General features: G+C 35.7%; 1 protein-coding gene across 1 annotated transcript in view; it reads left to right on the forward strand.

Annotated features, from left to right (window-relative positions):
* The window catches only part of AGL (amylo-alpha-1, 6-glucosidase, 4-alpha-glucanotransferase), a 102143-nt gene that overhangs the window by 60040 nt on the left and 22174 nt on the right, over positions 1-19929 (forward strand). Inside the window, exons 23-26 of the mRNA XM_007936094.2 lie at positions 1129-1304; positions 3941-4043; positions 5415-5640; positions 7696-7807. Of these exons, the coding sequence (XP_007934285.1) occupies positions 1129-1304; positions 3941-4043; positions 5415-5640; positions 7696-7807 (617 nt within the window). The remainder of the gene's footprint in view (positions 1-1128; positions 1305-3940; positions 4044-5414; positions 5641-7695; positions 7808-19929) is intronic.

Here is a 19929-nt window from a genome sequence, read left to right on the forward strand (position 1 = left end):
AAAAAAAAAAAAAAAAACACTGCTATGGAGTCGATCCTGACTCATAGCAACCTCTCCTTGGGTTCCCGAGGCGGTATCTCTATGGAAGTAGGTTCCCAATCTTCATTCCAAGGAGTGACTGGTGGATTTGAACAGCCAGCCTTCTTGTTAGCAGTCAAATGCCTTAGGCAGTATGCCACCAGAACTCCCAGTAGGCATATGGATATTATCCTATCACTGAAAACGTCATCTTCAGGATAGATCTTGATACATTCTTTGTGATAGTTAATGCCATGCCATTCCTCTTCAATTTGCCATTCCTGGCATACCAGATCATTTGATTGTCTGATTCAGAATAGTCAAGAACAGTCCATTTCAGCTCACTAATGCCTAGGAGGATATCAGTCCTTATGCGTTCCATTTCATTTTTGACAACTTCCAATTTTCCTAGATTTATACTTTGTACATTCCATGTTCCAATTATTAATGGATGTTTGCAGCTGTTTCTTCTTATCTTGAGTCATCAACAAAAGCAAATCACTTTATACATACTCTTAAAAAACCAAAACATGAGAAATTGTCATAGAATCATAGAGCTGAATTAGTTTGTAAACATCCTTTTGTCTGGAGCATACAAAAACAAATATTAAAATCAGTCTTATAAAGTTGATGGGAATATTAAATTGTTTTATATTATGTGTTTCTATTTGTTAAATTAATTAACGTAATTTTTAGAGTACACATGCCTACTTCTTTTTCTAATTTTTCAACAACTGAAAGAAGATATATTTTGCTATTGATAAGGAATGAAATTTGCCTTAAATAATGATTTTCCCTAAAGTGAAACTGTAAATCAAAATGTACTAGCAGCACCAAACTGATTTGGACATAATTTCAGAAAGAAGAGAATTCCATCCCTACCATTTGTTTCACAACAGGCCTAGGACTTAAAGCCAGCTAAAATATAGGGTGAATGAAAGCAGTTCTAAAATCTAACCACACTAAGAAAAAACTTTTTACTATTATTATCATTGTTACACATTTGTGTAGAGAGATTATTTGAATGGAAAAAACCAAGTAAAATAATATTGCTAAAATTACTTTATTTCTATAAAAAAAATATTTTAAACTCTGTCACTTTTGCTACAGCTTTGTGCAGAATGGGTCAACCTTTGTGAAACACCTTTCATTGGGTTCAGTTCAGATGTGTGGAATAGGAAAATTACGTTCTCTACCTCTTCTTTCACCTTCACTCATGGATATACCATATAGACTAAATGAGATCACAAAAGAAAAGGAGCAATGTTGTGTTTCTCTAGCTGCAGGTAAGAAATTATGAACAAGGTTAAATGTGTAAGTATTATTCAAAGAGAAAAAGTTGTTTTTAAATGGGAAAATGATCATCAAAAGCACAATCTCATGATATTATCTAAAATTCTATATTACTACTTAGTAAAATTTCATTGATTGTCACTTATGAAAATAATGACAGTACTGACTGTTTAATTATCACTGTGTACCAGACATTTATGTGTGTTCTTCATTGTGGCTGGTTAATCCTTTTTTCCTGCTTGTTTCTATTTTATTCTAACTCTTGGCATTTTGTATTTTTCTATCAGATTATCTTTTGTTTTACTGCCTTGTTTCTGTATTTCTTCCTCAATTTTTTTAAATTAACCTGAGTTTGTAATTATCGTGAGATCATTAAAATTCCTGTATAAGTTACAAAATAAATATTAAATCATTTTTTATTATGTGTGTTAATTGCAATCAAATATTTTTAAGTGTGTTTAATAAATTGCAGTTCTATCCTGCAAGTGATTTTAACCCTGAATCAAATAACAAATCTAAGGAAGAAAAATAGGCTAAAGGACAAGTTTGTATTTTATTTTTAATAAATTTCAAGTGTATTTTTAAAAAACATTTAGTATTTGAGGCCACTGTTTAGACCTTTCCAAACTAAAGAGGAAAATAATTATACAATGAAAGTGATAGTGTTGTGTATGAGATTTCCTATTTATCCTTAAAATTTCACTGTACTAGATATATATTCCATTAAAATTGCCTATACTAGTCTTACCTAAATTGCCTAAAAAAAGTCTTACTAGTTACTAGCAATTAAAAAAGAGATTAACTTTTCATTTGGAATGACCATATGAACCATCTAGATGTTTTAATTCTATAATTAAATTCATTTGTAATTAATTAATTAAATTCTATAATTAATTCATTTGGAATGACCATATGAACCATCTAGATGTTGTATTTCACATTTTCACTTGACTATTGGATCTTCTTCTGGTACTTATCTTTCCCCTGTAAATCCATGCAGGTGCTCATGAAACTGAGCTAGGCCATTGTGGGGGGAAAAAAATTGTTATGCAGAATTTGGTTTCAAAGCCTACTATTTAGAAGCCTATTACATAGTAATCTTAACTTTTTGGATTGTGTAATATTATTTGTTAAGTGCCTCCAAAATATGTACATTTTATGTGTAAATGATGTATTGATCTAAATTATAATACCTAATACACTTACGTATCAGGTACAATGTAAAACAAAAATGTCTTCTTTTTGTTGTTGTTTATGTGCCGTTGAGTCAGACCCAACTCATAGTGACCCCTCCTTGGATTTCTGAGTTGGTATCAGTATGAAAGTAGATTGCCCAACCTTTCTTCCGAGGAGTGGCTGGTGCGTTTGAACCACCAGCCTTCTGGTTAATAGTCAAGTGCGCTAAGCACTACACTACCAGAGGAACTAAAAAGATTCAGTGATAAATAAATGTAAATAGAAGTTTAGGATTTTGCTTCTAGCATTCCAAGGGAGTCATTCCAAGGTAGTAGTTTATATACTTAAGTCTGGAGAAACTAGAACTCTTCTCAGATTTGCAGATAATTTTTTTTTTTTTTTTAGTTTACTTTAAACCAGTCAGGATTCCTTCCTTTGGTGATAGCATTGCAAAAAAAAAAAAAAAAAAAAAATTACAAGTATAGACTTGTATAATAAGTAACAAGTTAGATATCACACAGAAGATACATGGTCTGTAAGTGGTATATTCTCTGAGGTCAAAAAAAGTTAATATAAACATTTCCACATGTCAGTGCTGAAGATTTCATATTTTGCATTTTTAAGAAAAACAGACTGTATTTTAGGACTTATCAACTCAGACTTACCCTTGAATCTTTGTAACTCACATTTCTTACAAGAGGATGAAGTCCAGAAGTCTGTGTGGCACAGAGAGCTCTGTCAATGTAAGCTGCTGCAGATCTCTCCCTCCTCCTCACCTTTATCACCAACAGCCATGTATAAATAACACATGAAGTATTTGAGGAAATTTTTTGCAAACCACACAGAAAGAATTGTCTAATACTACCTTGAGTTCTGGTCTTAAAGAAAATAAATAAATAAATAAAACCTAATCCTAAGAAAGTGAAGGCCTCAATACACAGAAACTTAAAGTTGTGAAGTACACTTAGGAATTGCCCACATGTTTCTCTTTTATCTTAGTCAAATTATTGTACCTCTCTATTCATGTTTTAGTTTTAGTTTTTTATTTCATTCTTTCAACATCTGTTATGCACCTATATTATGTCTCTTTATGTTTAAATATTTAGTCAGTGGTTTTAATCTTTAAATTATAATTTATCAAAAGAAAGTTCATCTATGTTTAAAGCTTCACACATTAAAGTCAACTCAGCTAAGCATCCCTCTCTAGTAATGTCCCTTAATCTCTCTTGGGTCACAGATTCTTGTAAGACTCTTATCAGATTATAGAACCTCATCCCACAAAAAATTGACATTAAGTATATGTGTGCATTTTGCTCATTATTTAAGAAGAATTACAGATTCCCTATAACTCATTCTTGTACCCCAAGTTTAGAGCAATTGTTCAATAGTAATTGAGTTCACAAGTTTATCTGTATTATTGAGATTAATGTATTACTTTGTTGTGTCTTGTTAGGCTTACCTCATTTTTCGTCTGGTATTTTCCGCTGCTGGGGAAGAGATACTTTTATTGCTCTTAGAGGTCTGTTATTGATTACTGGACGTTATTTAGAAGCCAGGTAGGAGATCCTCTCAAAACCTGCCGTGCAACTTTATGTCGTGTTTTTTATGTGCTCTTTACACCTTTTTATCCATTTAGTTTCAAGAACATTTGGGAAGTGTGCTTTCATTGGTGGTTTTTTGTTTATTTATTTTTGTTTTTAATGTCATTTAATAGGATCATAGAATTTCAAAGGGGTAATATAAAAATTAAAAAATCTTTGAAGTTAATAAATTTTAGTCCTTCAACTTTTGCTGATTGCATTCCATGAACTAAAATGTTTATGATCATGTTACCAATATCACTTAATAAATGACAAAATTTTTATGCCTGAATTAATTACAGGAACTCAGTTGAACTTTTAGGTAAACTTTGAAAATCTACCATTTTTTTGACCTTCTATAATAAGGGCAAGGAGATCTGGTGGCACAGTGGTTAAAGCATTCAGCTGCTAATCAAGGTAAGTAGTTTGAACCCATCAGCCACTCTATGGGAAAAAGATGAGGCAGTTTGCTTCCATAAATATTTATAGCCTTGGAAACCCTATGGGGCAGTTCTACTCTGTCCTGTGGGGTTACTGTGAGTCAGGATCAATTCATGGCAGTTGGTTTGATTTGGTTTGGGTTTTTTGACAGGACTCAGCCAGCAATACCTTCATTATAACCCAGTGCCTTTGAGTTAATTCTGATTCATCGGGACCCAATAGGACAGAGTAGAACTGCCCCATAGGGTCCCCAAGGTTATACATCTTTTTTTCCCCAAAGTTATCAATCTTTGTGGAAGGAAACTGCCTCATCTTTCCCCCATGGAGCAGTTGGTGGGTCCAAACCTCCAACCTTTGGTTAGCAGCCAAATGCTTTAACCACCAGACCACCAGAACTTCATGAGTTCAGTAGAATTATTAACCTCTAATTTTCCTGTATTTGTCATCAGACATTATTATATCTTCCAGTTTTATGTTTTCTGTACTTAAAATGGGATATGTTCTTTGGTCATAATAATATGAATGAATTTATCAGAGGTAGGAAAGAAAAGCTTTACAACTGACATTCAGAGTGTGTTCCATAGATCAGCAGAGTCTTCATCATCTGAGAGCCTTTTAGAAATACCCTGTGCAGTCCCTAACTTCACAGATCAAAACATTACGCCAGAGAGGGTGAGTCACACAGGTTGTTAGAGGAAAAGTAAGGGCTAGAATTAAGGTTTCTAGCTTTTAATTCAATGTTTATTCTAGCATACTGTGATAACATTCTACATTAAAATAGGAAGAAATGAGGACATGAAAGAAAATGCTTTTGAAATAGTAGTCACCAGAAGTGACTAATTTTATCTTCAGTTTTTTAAGTGATTATTTTCATTTCAAATGATTCACTGAATTCTTTTGTTTTAGGAACATTATTTTAGCATTTGCTAGTACTCTGAGACATGGCCTTATTCCTAACCTTCTTGGTGAAGGAACTTACGCCAGATACAATTGCCGGGATGCTGTGTGGTGGTGGATACAGTGTATTCAGGATTACTGTAAAATGGTTCCAAATGGTACAGACATTCTCAGATGCCCAGTTTCCAGAATGTATCCTACAGATGATTCTGTTCCTTTGTCTGCTGGCACACTGGTAAAGATCATTTCTTAACTCAATTTTTCCTGGGGAAGAAATGGTTTTTTGCTTCTTATATAAAAATAAATATTATTAAGAATCCAAATCTTAATAATTTTTCAAATGTTGTTGTTGTTGTTATGTGCCATCGAGTCAAACCCGACTCATAGCGACCCCTCCTTGGGTTTCCGAGGCAGTATCACTACGGAAGTAGGATTGCCCAACCTTCCTTCCGAGGAGTGGTATGTGTTTAATTTGTACTGTTACTATGGGTTTTGGGTTTGGTACTGTGACTTCAGAGCTAAGATTTGCTTCTTGCCTAGAGAGTTAGCAACATGGTAGAAGAGATGATGTATACATAATATGATCATTGCAAAAAGGAGCTTAGAGAATGGTATGTAGTCTCAAAAAAGGGAGAGAGATCTAGTAGGTGAGTCTCAGAGAGGGCTTAGAAAGTAACTAAAATTTCACTAAAAGTGAGTCTTGAAAAGTGGATAGGGGTTACGAAGATGAGAACATTGAGGAGGGACATTAAAGGTGAAAAGAGTAACAAAGCACATGTAACTTAAGGCAAAGTTTAGTATATACTGCTTAGTCTAGGTTAGCTTTGCACGTAGGACACCTGAAAAGTTGTGAGATTGTGGAAAGGATTGGCTGTGGAAGGCCTTGACTATTCAAGGAGTTCAGAATTGATCTTATGAACAGGGAAGAATGAATAAACATTTTTGAACATTTTTCCCTAGTCAAGCATGTATAATAATTTCATACTTTTTTTTTTTAACCACTTGTAGTGTGCCTTTATGTTACAGTTTGTTTGGTATATGTTCAGTGTGGGGGTTGTAAACTACTTCAGGGCTACCATGTATTTGTGACCCCATGATGTTAGTATCATGAAGTACTCAAAGAACATTTGTCCAAAAAGAAACTGCTTTAGAAATATTTACTGACAAATTTCAGTTATATATGAAATTCATATTAAAAACTCATGTTTCTAAGTAAGTACTTATTTTGGTCTTAACTATTTATCTCTTAAAAAAAAAAAATTTCCTCAGCATTATAGAAAAGCTTAATAACTTTTACAAATAGTGCCTAAGGCATTTGACTGCTAACCAGAAGGCTGGCAGTTCAAACCCACCAGCCACTCCTTGGAAAGAAGATGGGGCAATGTACTTCCATAGAAATACTGCCTCGGAAACCCAAGGGAGGTCGCTATGAGTCGGAATCGACTTGACGGCAGTGAGTTTGGTTTTTTAACAGAGTCTTACAAAAACTCTGGTTGTATTCAGATTTTTTACATGAAGCATAGGGAGCTCTGGTAGCGTAGTGCTTAAGGCACTTGACTGCTAACTGGAAGGCTGGTGGTTCAAACCCATCAGCCACTTCTCGGAAGGAAGATGGGGCAATCTACTAACGTCGTGATACTGCCTTGGAAACCCAAGGGGGGTTTGCTATGAGTTGGGTCCGACTCAACAGCATATAACAACAATAGCAACAACATAATAAACATATAAGGACTGTAAACATTTGTTTGTATATAAAATTCTTTACCTATTTTTAAAAATGTAATCATTTTAGATATCTCCCAATGTATCATCCTGCATATCACATTTATTATTTTTATGGGTAAAGAAAATGACTCATGGACTCTTTCCATTCACTGAAGAAATTGAGAGTGCTACTTTAGCATATAAATTTATCCTAAATGAGTAAGAACAATAATGGCAATTTAAAATTCAGATAATGAGTGACAAGTACATTCATTTACTAGCTGATAAGTGCATTTTAATAGCAACTGTGCATGTTCACAAAATTCATTTTCGTGCCTCAGGAAAATTATTAATTATTTTATGTCACATAGTTGAATAATCAGAACTACAGATGTTAAATACTGATATGCTAAGAGCTGACTGTATTATTTGATTTAAAGGAGCTGCTTCTTTCCCTGGCCCCACCTGTATCCTCCTCTCTTCCTCCAAAAGGAAAGATTTGTTTTCATATGACCTCAGTTGTAAGATTTGGAGAAGCATAAGAAAAATGCAGTCTGACATATAACTTCCATTATGTCTCAAACAGGATCAACCGTTGTTTGAAGTGATACAGGAAGCTATGCAAAGACACATGCAGGGTATTCAGTTCCGAGAAAGAAATGCTGGTCCACAGATAGATCGAAACATGAAGGATGAAGGTACACAACCTTAACTACATAGTAAAGATTTACTGATGAGGTGAAATTAAACTTTGTAATCATGCATCTGGCAAATATTTATTTATGTGTGAAATCTCAGGATATATAATAAAAAAGGTTAACACAGTTCCTGATCTCATCATAGTTTAATTTTTGTTTTTAGAGAAAAGATAAGATTTATCTTTCTTCAGCCAATTTGAAAGGTAATTTTGGTGGTTACATTTGTAATCATACTAATAATTTCCATTAATCAAATGCTAGTCATAGTGCCAACTTCTCTGCCTCTATTATTCCTATTTAACACTCACAAGAACTGAAGCAGAATACCCCAGAGTCACACAACTGCTAAGTGGCAGAGCTGGGATCGGATCCGTGGTCAGTCAGTCTCAGTAGCCCAGACTCTTATAAACTCCTTTTTTAAAAAAGGTTTATTTGTATAAAAAGTTAAAATCAATATATTCTTTTTTCCCCATAACTAATAAATTTCAGTATTTTATTAAAATATCATACCAACCACTTTTAACCAAGAATATATTACCTTTGTCATCCCCTCCCCACTAAAATATGCAACATAACACAGAGATACACTTTTTAAATCTGAGTTAATCATGTTCCTTGTCATGTGGCACATATCATCACCAGTCAATGCAAGGCTATTAATAGTTTATTTCATGTTATTCCTCATTTGCCTTAGAGAGCCATTCCAGTAGGTTTGTTTTTTGTTTATGTATTATTTATTGTCTTATAAAGCATAGATTGCTTTATGTGCATTTAGATTTTTTTAACTTTTTAATTTTAAAAGAATTAGAGAAAAAAGAGACTCATAGGCAGTTTCAAAAATGATACATGGAATCCCACATATACCTTTCATTCAACTTCCCCCAATGGGGGCATATTAGGAAAAGTAATAGGTGTAATACTGTTAACTAAATTACAGACCTTATGCCATTTCACCAGTTTTTACATTAACTCAGTTGTGTGTGCATGTATATTTCTGTGCAGTTTGATCCTATGTATAGCTTCAGGTAACCACCATCACGATATTGAATTGTTCCATTACCAAAAGGACTTCTTGTGCTACCCCTTTATAGTCACATCCATCCCCTTCATCCCAGTCTGGTCTCTAGGCAACTACTAATCTGTTCTACATACCTTTTCTCTTCTTCTTTTTTTTTTTTTTTTTAGTTTTATTGTGTTTTAGGCGAAAGTTTACATAGCAAATTAGGTTCCCATTTAATAATTTCAATACCACTGTTCTATGATGTTGGTTATATTTTCACAGTGTGTCAGTATTCTCATTATTTCCATTCTTTTTGTTCTGATACCATTATTCTAGCTTCTCTGACCCATATTACCTTCTCATCTTTGTTATTGTATAAATGTTGACTATTTGTTCTCATATAGTTGATTATTTAAGGGAGCCTAGGATTCACAGATGATAGTTTTTATTTTATAAGACAATCTATTATTTGGATGAAAGGTGACCACTAGGAGTGGCTTCAGTTTCAAATACAAAGGGTTCTTTTAGTCTCTATCAGTCCAGTAAATCTGGCCTTTTTTTTTTTTTTTTTAGGAATTTGAGTTTGTTCTACATTTTTCTGTCCTCTTTCTGGGACCTTCTATTGTGTCCCTGATCAGAATGGTTGGTAGTAGTAGCTGGGCACAATATAGTTTTTCTGGTCTCAGGCTAGATGAGCTATAGTTCATATGAGCTATTAGTCCTGTGGACTACTTTCTTCTTCAAGGCTTTGGTTTCCTTCATTTTCTTTTGTTCCAGATGTGTAAAGACCTATTGTTGTTGTTATGTGCCATTGAGTCAGACCCAACTCATAGCAATCCCTCCTTGGGTTTCCGAGGCAGTATCACTACAGAAGTAGATTGTCCAACCTTCCTTCTGAGGAGTGGTTGGTGGGTTTGAACCACCAGCCTTCTGGTTAGCAGTGAAGTGCCTTGGTGCTACGCTACCAGAGCTCCCTAAAAACCAGTTGTTGTTGTTTTTGTTGTTGTTATGTGCCGTCGAGTCGGACCCAACTCATAGCGACCCCTCCTTGGGTTTCCAAGGCGGTATCACTACAGAAGTAGATTGCCCCATCTTCCTTCTGAGGAGTTGCTGGTGGTTGAAACTTCTGGTTAGCAGTTAAGTGCCTTAGCCACTATGATACCAGAGCTCCCCTAAAGACCAATAGTTGAGTTATATCTTAGATGAACACTGTTGTTGTTATGTGCCATCAAGTCAGCCTGAACTCATAACGACCCCTCCTTGGGTTGCCGAGGCAGTATCACTACGGAAGTATATTGCCCAACCTTCCTTCCGAGATGTACACTAGGCACATTTTAGGACCCCAGATATTACTTACCTGTCTTGGTTCTCTAGTGCTGCTGTAACAGAAATACCACAAGTGGGTGGTTGCAACAAACAGGAATTTTTTCTCTTACAGTTTAGGAGGCAAGCAGTCCAAATTCAGAGTGCTGGCTCTCAGAGCTGGGTGAAGGCCACTTGATCTTGCACGTCAGCTCTGCCTTTTATTCCAGGCCCTCTGGGGCTAGAGGCGTCTCATAAGTCAGCTACTGAGGCTAATAAATCTAAGGTCAGCAGGTTAAATGGCACAATCCCAAGATAGGTAAATAACACATCAGGCTATTGGTTCCAGTCCAGGAACAGTTCTGAGATCAGCAGGCCACTGGTTCTGAAGACTCGGCCAAATGCAGGATCCAATTGTGCCTAAAGCTAAAGCCATTTCTCAGAGCTTCTCCTTACATTCTGAAAGTAGGCCATACCCTGAAGGCAATTACTTAGCTATTCATAGCAGATTCCACCATGGAGGTGATTATAATCTCATCATGGGAAATAACTGCATCCAGCTGCCCAGCCAAGTTGACGTACAACCTTAACTACCACATTACCAAACTAGGACATACCAAAAAACAAAAAACCAAACTCATTGCCGTCAAGTCAGTCCTGACTCATAGCGACCCCTCCTTGGGAGAGATGCTTTGTATTATTTCAATTTTTTTTTTTTAATTGAGGCTTGCTTTGTGGCCTAATATATGGTCTATTTTGGAGAATGATCCATGTGCATTGTAGAAGAACGTGTACTGTGCTACTATTGGGTGGTATGTTCTGTATATATCTATGAGATCACGTTGGTTCATTAGATCTTCTGTATCTTTGTTGAGTCTCTTTCTTTCTTGTTCTGTCCATCATTGAAAGTGATATGTTAAAGTCTCCTACTATTACTTTAGAACTGTCTGTTTCTGTCTTCAGTTCTGTTCATTTATTTTATTTATTTTGGAGTTCTGTCACTGGTTACAAAAATATTTATTATGGTTATACCCTCTTGGTAGATTGATCTTTTAATCATTATATAATGCCCTTCCTTGTCTCTACTAATGGATTTTGACTTAAAATCTATTTTATTAGAGATTATACTGCCACTCGTGTTCTCTTTTGGTTACTACTTCCATGATATATTTCTTCCATCAATTCATTTTTAACCTACTTATGCACTCATTGTGATTATTGATAGATATGAATTTACTACTATCGTGTTGTTACTCGTTTATTGTGGTGTTCTTTTTGTTTATCACTTTTCTTTTAATCTCCATTGTTGTTGCTTTTATGTTTGTTGAGTCTTTGTGATTTTCTTCCTTTTTTTTTTGGTGAATAGTTTTATTAATTTGCTTTGTAGTTACTCTAAAATTTACCTATCTCTTCCTAAGTTTAAAGCATCCAGTTATATCTTACATTATACATTAAGAAAGCCTTGACTTTCTCTCCATATGCAAATTCAATAACTGTATCATTTTCCCCCACTTTTTGTTTTAAAGTTGTCTCCATTTACAGATTGACATCTCTGATTCCCTATTTTCAGTTTTATTTTACATTGAGACAACTTTGGGTTGGTATCTGGATGGTACTGTCATGTGTCTTAATCTCAAGTTGTTGTCTGATGTCATTGGTTCTCTGTCTGAAGGACTCTCCAATATTTCTTGTAAGGTTGGTCTGGTTTTTATAAATTTCCTCATTTTCTCTTTATCTGGGAATGTCCCAATTTCACTATCATATTTCAATAACAATTTTACTGGATATATGATTCTTCTGAAATGTACTAATATTGGCCATTTTGAATTAGACAATCATATGTTCCACTATGCTAGTAATGACAAAGAGGAATGGTGTTGAATTCATCATCAAAAAGAACATTTCAAGATCTATACTGACATAGCAGAGAGGAGATTGTCCTGATCGGAGAATTGTATCCTGAGCACATTCCTGAACCTGAATTGTAGCCTGTTACTTCACCAATAAATCCCATAATCATGGGAGGCGGGGAAGAGAGATCTATACTGAAGTACAGTGTTGTCAGGAATAGAATAATATCCATACTGTTACAAGGAAGACTAGTTAATACCCTGCTATTCACATTTAGACAGCAACCACTAAAGCCAAAGAAGAAGAAATTGAATATCTTAACCAACTTCTACAGTCTGAAATTGAACAAATGTGCAATCAAAATGTATTGATAATTATTGGTGACTGTGATGCGAAACCTGGAAAAAAAAAATAAAGATCAGTAGTTAGAAAATATGGCCTTAGTGACAGGAATTATATTTGAGATCACATGATAGAATTTTGCACAACCTACAACTTGCTCATTGCAAATACCTTTTTTAAACTACATAAATAGTGACTATACACGTGGACTTTGTCAGATGGAATACATAGAAATCAAATCAACTACATCTGTGGAAAGAGACAATAGAGAAGCTCAGTATCTTAAGTGAGAAACGAGTACAGGGAATAACTATAGAACAGACCATCAATTGCTCATATGCAAGTTTAAGGTGAAACTGAAGAAAATGAAAACGAGTCTATAAGAGCCAAAATGTGACCTTGAGTGTATCCCACCTGAATTCAGAGGTCATCTGAAGAATAGATTAGAACACAAGTGACCAAAGAGCAGACAAGTTGTGGGTTGCCATCAAGGACATCATACCTTAAGAAAGAAAGAGAAGACCAGAAGGGATGTCAAAAGAGACTCTGAAACTTGTGTTTGAATGGAGAGCAACTAAAACAAATGGGAGAAATGATGAAATAAAAGAAATGAACAGAAGATTTCAAAGGGCAGCTCGAGAAAACAAAGCAAAGATATTTGCTCGACTAACCACTTGGAAAAGAACCATACTAGTGCCCATTCCTAAGAGAGGTGATCCAAAAGAATGCAAAAATGATCGAACAATATCATTAACATAACACACAAGTAAAATTTTGCTAAAGATAATTCAAAGTGATTGCAGTAGTTCATCAACAGGGAACTGCCAGGAAGTCAAGCCAGAATCTAAAAGTACATGGAATGAGGAATATCATTGCTGATGTCAGATAGATCTTGGCTGAAAGCGAGGAATACCAGAAAGATATTTACCTGTATTTTATTGACTATGCAAAGGCATTTGACTGATTGGATCATAACAAATTATGAGTAACATTGCGAAGAATGGGAATTCCAGAACATTTAATTGTGCTCATGAAGAACCTGTACATAGACCAAGAGGCAGTCATTTGAACATAACAAGGAGATACTACATAGTTTAAAATCAGGATTGGTGTGCATCAGGGCTTTCTCCTTTCACCATACTTACTCATTCTGAGATGCCAGACTGTATGAAGAAGAATGCAGCATCGGGATTGGAGAAAGACTCATTAACAGCTGGCAGTATGCAGTTGACACAATCTTGTTTGCTGAAAGTAAAGAACACTTAAAGCTCTTTCTAATGAGTATCAAAGACTACAGCCCTCAGAATAGATTATAACTCAACATAAAGAAAACCAAAATCCTCACAACTGGACCAATAAACAACATCATGATAAATGGGGAAAAGATTGAAATTATCAAATATTTCATTTTACCTGGATCTACAGTCAACACCTATGGAAGCAACAATCAGAAATTAAATGATGTATTGCATTGGGTGAGGAGTTCTGGTGGCACAGTGCCTAAGGCATTTGGCTGTTAACCAGAAGGTTGGTGGTTCAAACCCACCAGCCACTCTGCAGAAGGAAGATGGAGCAATCTAAAGATCTAAAGATTTACCACCTTGGATTTCATTTGGGTCCCTGTGAGTTGGAATCAACTGAATCGCAGTGGGTTTTTGTTTTTTGGCACTGGGCAAACCTGCTGCAAAAGACCTCTTTGGAGTGTTTAAGAGCAAAGATATTATTTTGAAGATTAAGGTATGCCTAACCAAAGCTGTGATATTTTTAATAATTGTCATGTGAGAATTGGACAATGAATAAGAAAGACCCCAGAAGAACTGATGCATTTGAATTGTGGTATTGGCAAAGAATGTGGAATGGACCATGGACTGCTAAAACAACCAAAAATCTGTCTCAGAGGAAGTACAGCCATAATGCTCCTTAGAAGCAAGAATGGCCAGACTTCATCTCTCAGTCTTTGATCATATTGTGAGAAGGGACCAGGGACCAGTCCCTGGAGAAGGATATCATGCTTGTTAAAGTAGAGGGTCAGAAAAAAATGGAGAAGGCCCTTAATAAGATAGATTGACACAGTGACTGCAATGATGGGTTCAAGCCTGGCAACAATTGTGAAGATGGAAGATAACTGAGCAGTGTTTCATTGTGTTGTACATAGGGTCACTGTGTGTTGAAACTAACTCAGTGGCACTTAATAACAAAAACAACACATGGTTCTTGGTTGGTAATTCTTTTCCTTCAGAGTTTTATATATGTCATCCCACTGCCTTCTTGCCCACATATTTTCTGCTAAGAAATTGGCACTTAGTCTTTTTTGTGCCCCTTTGTAGGTGTGTTTGTTTGTCATGAGCTGCTCTCAGAATTCTTCCTTTGTCTTTTGAATTTGGAAAGTTGGATTATGATTGGTATTGGTGGCTTTCTTTTGGGGTTTGTTGTGTATGGGGTTCATTGAATTTCTTGGATGGAAGCTTTCTTATTGTTCATATTAGGGAAGATTCTGTCAGTAGATCTTCAAAAATTCTGTGCTTTTTTTTTTTCTTTCCTTCTCTTCTAGAATTCTAGTTATGTATAAATTCTTTTCCTTAATAGTGTCCAACATAATTCTTAGGCTTTCTTCATTTTTCATCTGATTGTTCTTTAAATACATTTGTTTCAATGGATCTGTCTTCTACTTGGCTGATTCTTTCTTCTGTTACTTCAGTTCTACTTCTGTGACCTTCCCTAGTTATCAATTTCTAATATTTGATCATTAATCTTCTGGATTTCTAGTTGTTTTTATATAATTTTCACTACTTATTTTGTCGATTTTTCCTTGTATTTTTTTTCCTTAATTCTTTGAGGATTTTGTCTGTATTTTCCTTGATCTCTTAGGGGCTCTTATATATAAGTCTTTTGAATTCCTAACCAGGTAGTTCTACTACCATTTCTCCCTCAGTTTTCCATCCCTTTATTTTGCTCATTTATTTGAGCCATTTTATCCTGTTTACTCATAGATTTGCTGTTGTCTGCTATCTTTGAGGCATTATTTATTTATATATTTCATTAATGATTTATGTACATTTGTTTTGTTCTGATTTTTTTGGATTTGTTTTGATATGTCTGAAGGTTTATTTCTTCTCTTTCTCTTTAGAATGTCTTTGTTCCTTTGTGTTATTTTATTTCGTGTCGTTTTGTGGCTTTGGTCTATCTGTGACTTTGGTGGTGTCTGTTGGTTACGTGTGATTTCTTCTCACTACTGGGTATAGTGGATCTCATTCATGTGCACATCCTCTATGGTTAGCTCATATGTATTCCCTTACTAGATTGAATGGAGGTGGGAGAGCAGGTTCTTTCCCTGATATTGAATAACTAGTATTGGGTGATTAGGGTCCATCCACAGCCCATGTCCACTAAATTTTACTGATTGCTGATATTATTCAGTTCTTTGTTCTTGCTGATTTTTCTTTTCAGTTTTGTATCAGTTGCTGAGTGAGGTGTTGAAGTTCCCCACTATAATTATGAATTTGTCTAATTTTCCTTTCAGTCCTACTAGTTTAGCTTAACATATTTTTAAGCTCTGTTGTTCAGTGCACACACATTAGGTTTATTATGTCTTCTTGGTGAATTCACCCTTTTTGAAAAATTATGTGATGTCCTACTTTGGACCTGGAAATGTTCTTTCCTCTGAATTCTACTTTACTTGGTATCAGTATATCAGTATATATCCATATATCAATATATCACTGCTGTTGAGTCGGATCTGACTCATAATGACCCTCCTTGGGTTTCTGAGGCAATATCACTATGGAAGTAGATTGCCCAACCTTCCTTCCAAGGAGTGGCTCGTGGGAGCCAATCGTAATTTTAAGAATTAATGTTTGCATGGTATACTTTTTTCCATCCTTTTACTTTCAACCTACTTATATTGTTATATTTGAAGTGAATTTCTTATAGACAAAGAAAGTTGAAACACTTTTTTTTTAATCACTCTGTCAACTTCTGTCTTTTAATGGCATCTTTAGAGCAGTTTGGAACAGCTAAGGCAGATGAACTTGTCTGTCAGTTTGTCCTAACATGGTGGCTAGTGTGTTGCTTTGAGACTGGAGGCTGTGCCACTGATGTTTCAAATGCTAGCATGGTTACCCATGGTGGATAGATTTCAGTGGAGCTTCCAGAATAAGACAGACTCAGAAGAAGGAAGGGGCCATCCACTTCTCAAAGAATTGGCCAGTGAAAACCTTATGAATAGCAGTGAAACATTGTCTGCTACATTACTGGAAAACTTTCTAAATAGCCTTAAAACATTGTCCAATATAGTGCCGGAAGATGAACCCCTCAGGTTAGAGGGCACTCAAGATACGACTGGGAAACAGCTGCCTCATCAGAGTAGAGCTGACCTTAATGATGTGGATAGAGTAAAGCTTTTGGGACCTCCATTTGCTGATGTGGCATGATTCAAAATGAGAAGAAACAGTTGCAAACATCCATTAATAATTGGACCATGAATATAAGAAGTATGATTCTAGAAAAATTGGAGTTGTCAAAAATGAACTAGAACACATAAAGATAAATATCCTAGGCATTAGTGATCTGAAATGGTCTGGTTTTGGCCATTTTGAATCAGACAACCGTATGATCTACTATCCCCAGAATGATAAATTAAAGAGCAATGGTGTGGCATTCATCATCACAAACAATGTTTCAAGATCTGTCCTGAAGTACAGTGCTGTCAGTGATAGGATAATATCCATATGCACATAAGGAAGACCAATTAATAACTAATATTATTCAAATTTACACACCAACCACCAAAACAAAAGTTGAGGAAGTTGAAGATTTTTACCAATTTCTGGGGTCTGAAATTGACCAAACATGCATTCAAGATGTTTTCATTATCACTGGTGATTGGAATTCAAAAGTCGGAAACAAAGAATAACCAATAGCTGGAAAATATGGCCTTAGTGATAGAAATAATGCAGGATATCACATGATAGAATTTTGCAAGACCAATGACTTATTAATTGCAAATACCTTTTTGCAACAACACAAATGGCTATACATGTGCAGTATCCAGGAAACAGATTGACTACATCTTTGGAAAGAGGCAATGGAAAAGCTCAATATTTTCAGCCAAAACACGGCCAGGAGCTGATTGTGGAACAGACCATCAACTGCTCATATGCAAGTTCAAGTTGAAACTTAAGACATTAAAACAAGTCCACCAGAGCCAAAATATAACCTTGATTATATCTCTCCTGAATTTACAGACCATCTAAAGAACAGATTTGATGTATTGAAGACCAGTGACCAAAAACCAGACGAATTCTGGGATGACATCAAGAGTATCATCCATGAAGGAAGCAAAAGGTCATTAAAAAGACAGGAAAGGAAGAAAAGACCAAACTGGATATCAGAAGAGACTCTGACTTGCCCTTGAATGGAGAGTAGCTAAAACAAATGGAATGCATGACATAATAAAAGCACTGAACAGAAAAATTTTAAAGAACAGCCCAAGAAGACAAAGTCAATCATTATAATGAAATGTGCAAACATCTGAAGTTCGAAAACCAAAAGTGAAGAACATGCTCAGCATTTCTCAAACTGAAAGACCTGAAGAAAAAATTTAAACCTCGAGTTGCAGTGTTGAAAGATTCTATGGGCAGTATGCTGAGTGATGCAGGAAACATCAAAAGAAGATGGAAGGAATACACAGAGTCACTGTACCAAAAAGAATTGCTCAGTGTTCATCCATTTTAGGAGGTGGCATATGATCAAGAACCAATGGTATTGAAGGAAGAAGTTGAAGCTGCACTGAAGGAATTGACAAAAAACAAGGCTCCAGGAATTGACAGAATACCCACTGAGATGTTTCAACAAACAAATGCTGCGCTGGAGGCACTCACTTGGCTGTGCCAAGAAATTTGGAAGACAGTTACGTGGCCCACTAACTGGAAGAGATCCATATTTGTACCCATTCCAAAGAAAGGTGATCCCACAGAAAGTGGAAATTATCGAACAATATCATCAATATCACACACAAGTAAAATCTTAAGTAAGATAGTTCACAAAAGATTGCAGCAGTATATTGACAGAGAACTCTAGAAATGTGAGCTGAATTCAGAAGAGGACGTGGAACAAGGGATATCATTGGTGATGTCAGATGGATCTTGGCTCAAAGCAAAGAATACCAGAAGGATGTTTACTTGTGTTTTATTGACTATGCAAAAGCATTCAATTGTGTGGATCATAACAAATTATGAATAACATTGAGAAGAATGGGAATTCCAGAACATTTGGTTGTTCTCATGAGGAACCTGTACATAGATCAGGAGGCTTTCGTTCACATAGAACAAGGGGACACTGCATGGTTTAAAATCAGGAAGGGAGTGTGTCAGGGTTGTATCCTTTCACCATACTTATTCAATCTGAATGCTGAGCAAATAATCCAAGAAGCTGGACTATATGAAGAAGAACATTGGATCAGAATTTCAGGAAGGCTCATTAACAGCCTGCGATAAGCAGATAACACAACTTTGCTTGCTGAAAGTGAGGATGACTTGGAGCACTTACTGATGAATATTAAAGATGCTTCTTACTGAATCTACATCCATATGATACTGCCTCGGAAACCCAAAGAGGGGTCGCTATGAGTCAGGTCTGACTCGACGGCACATAACAACAACTTCATTCCTGAGCAATATTTTCACTCATTTTAGAATTTGGAAATGAGAGTTCTTTTTTTTCCAGCACTTGAAAAATATTGTACCTCTTCTTTTGATCTCCTTGATTTCGATTAAGAATTTCACTGTCATTCATAATTGTTGTTTCCTAAAGGTAAAGTATCTTTTCTCTCTAGAACTTTAAAATTTTTTTTTTCTTTTAATGTTCAGGAGTTTATGATGTTTTTTCTGTGACCTGAATTTCATTCAGGATCATCTTCCTGAAACTAAATTTATGCCTTTAATCAAATGTGGAAAATGTTCAGCCACTGTGTCTTCAGCTCTAGTCTTTCTTCTCTCCTTCTGAGACTCCATTGACATAAATATAAGAACTTTTATTATTGTTTCACAAGACTCTGAGGATATACCTGATAATATAATGTGTATATATGTTGTTGTTCTTATTGTTGTTATGTGCCATCGAGTTGGACCCAACTCATAGCAACCCCTTCTTGAGTTTCCGAGGCAGTATCACTATGGAAGTAGATTGCCCCATCTTCCTTCCGAGGAGTAGCTGGTGGGTTTGAACCGCCAGCCTTCTGGTTAGCAGTCAGTTGCCTTAGGCATTACACTACCAGAGCGCCCCCCATGTGTATATATATACCAAGTATAATTGTTTTAAATATTTTACAGTTTTACATAAACATTATTGCATAAGACATACCTATATAAGCGTATATGTTGTTTGTTGTTAGCTACCATCAAGTTGGCCCCTGCCTTAGGGCAGCCCAATGTGAAACAGAACAAAACTCCACCTTGTCCTGTGTGATCCTAATGATCCATCACAGATCAGAGTGTTGGGATCCACAGGGTTTTCATTAGCTGATTTGTACAGATAGATTACTACGTGTTTCCTCCTAGTCCCCCTTACTCTGTAAACTCCACTAAAACTTGTTCAGCATCGTAGCAACACGTAAACCACCATTGACAAG

Source organism: Orycteropus afer, unplaced genomic scaffold (assembly GCF_000298275.1).
Source record: "Orycteropus afer afer isolate SDZICR_OR568_19922 unplaced genomic scaffold, OryAfe1.0 scaffold00033, whole genome shotgun sequence".
NCBI lineage: Eukaryota > Metazoa > Chordata > Mammalia > Tubulidentata > Orycteropodidae > Orycteropus > Orycteropus afer.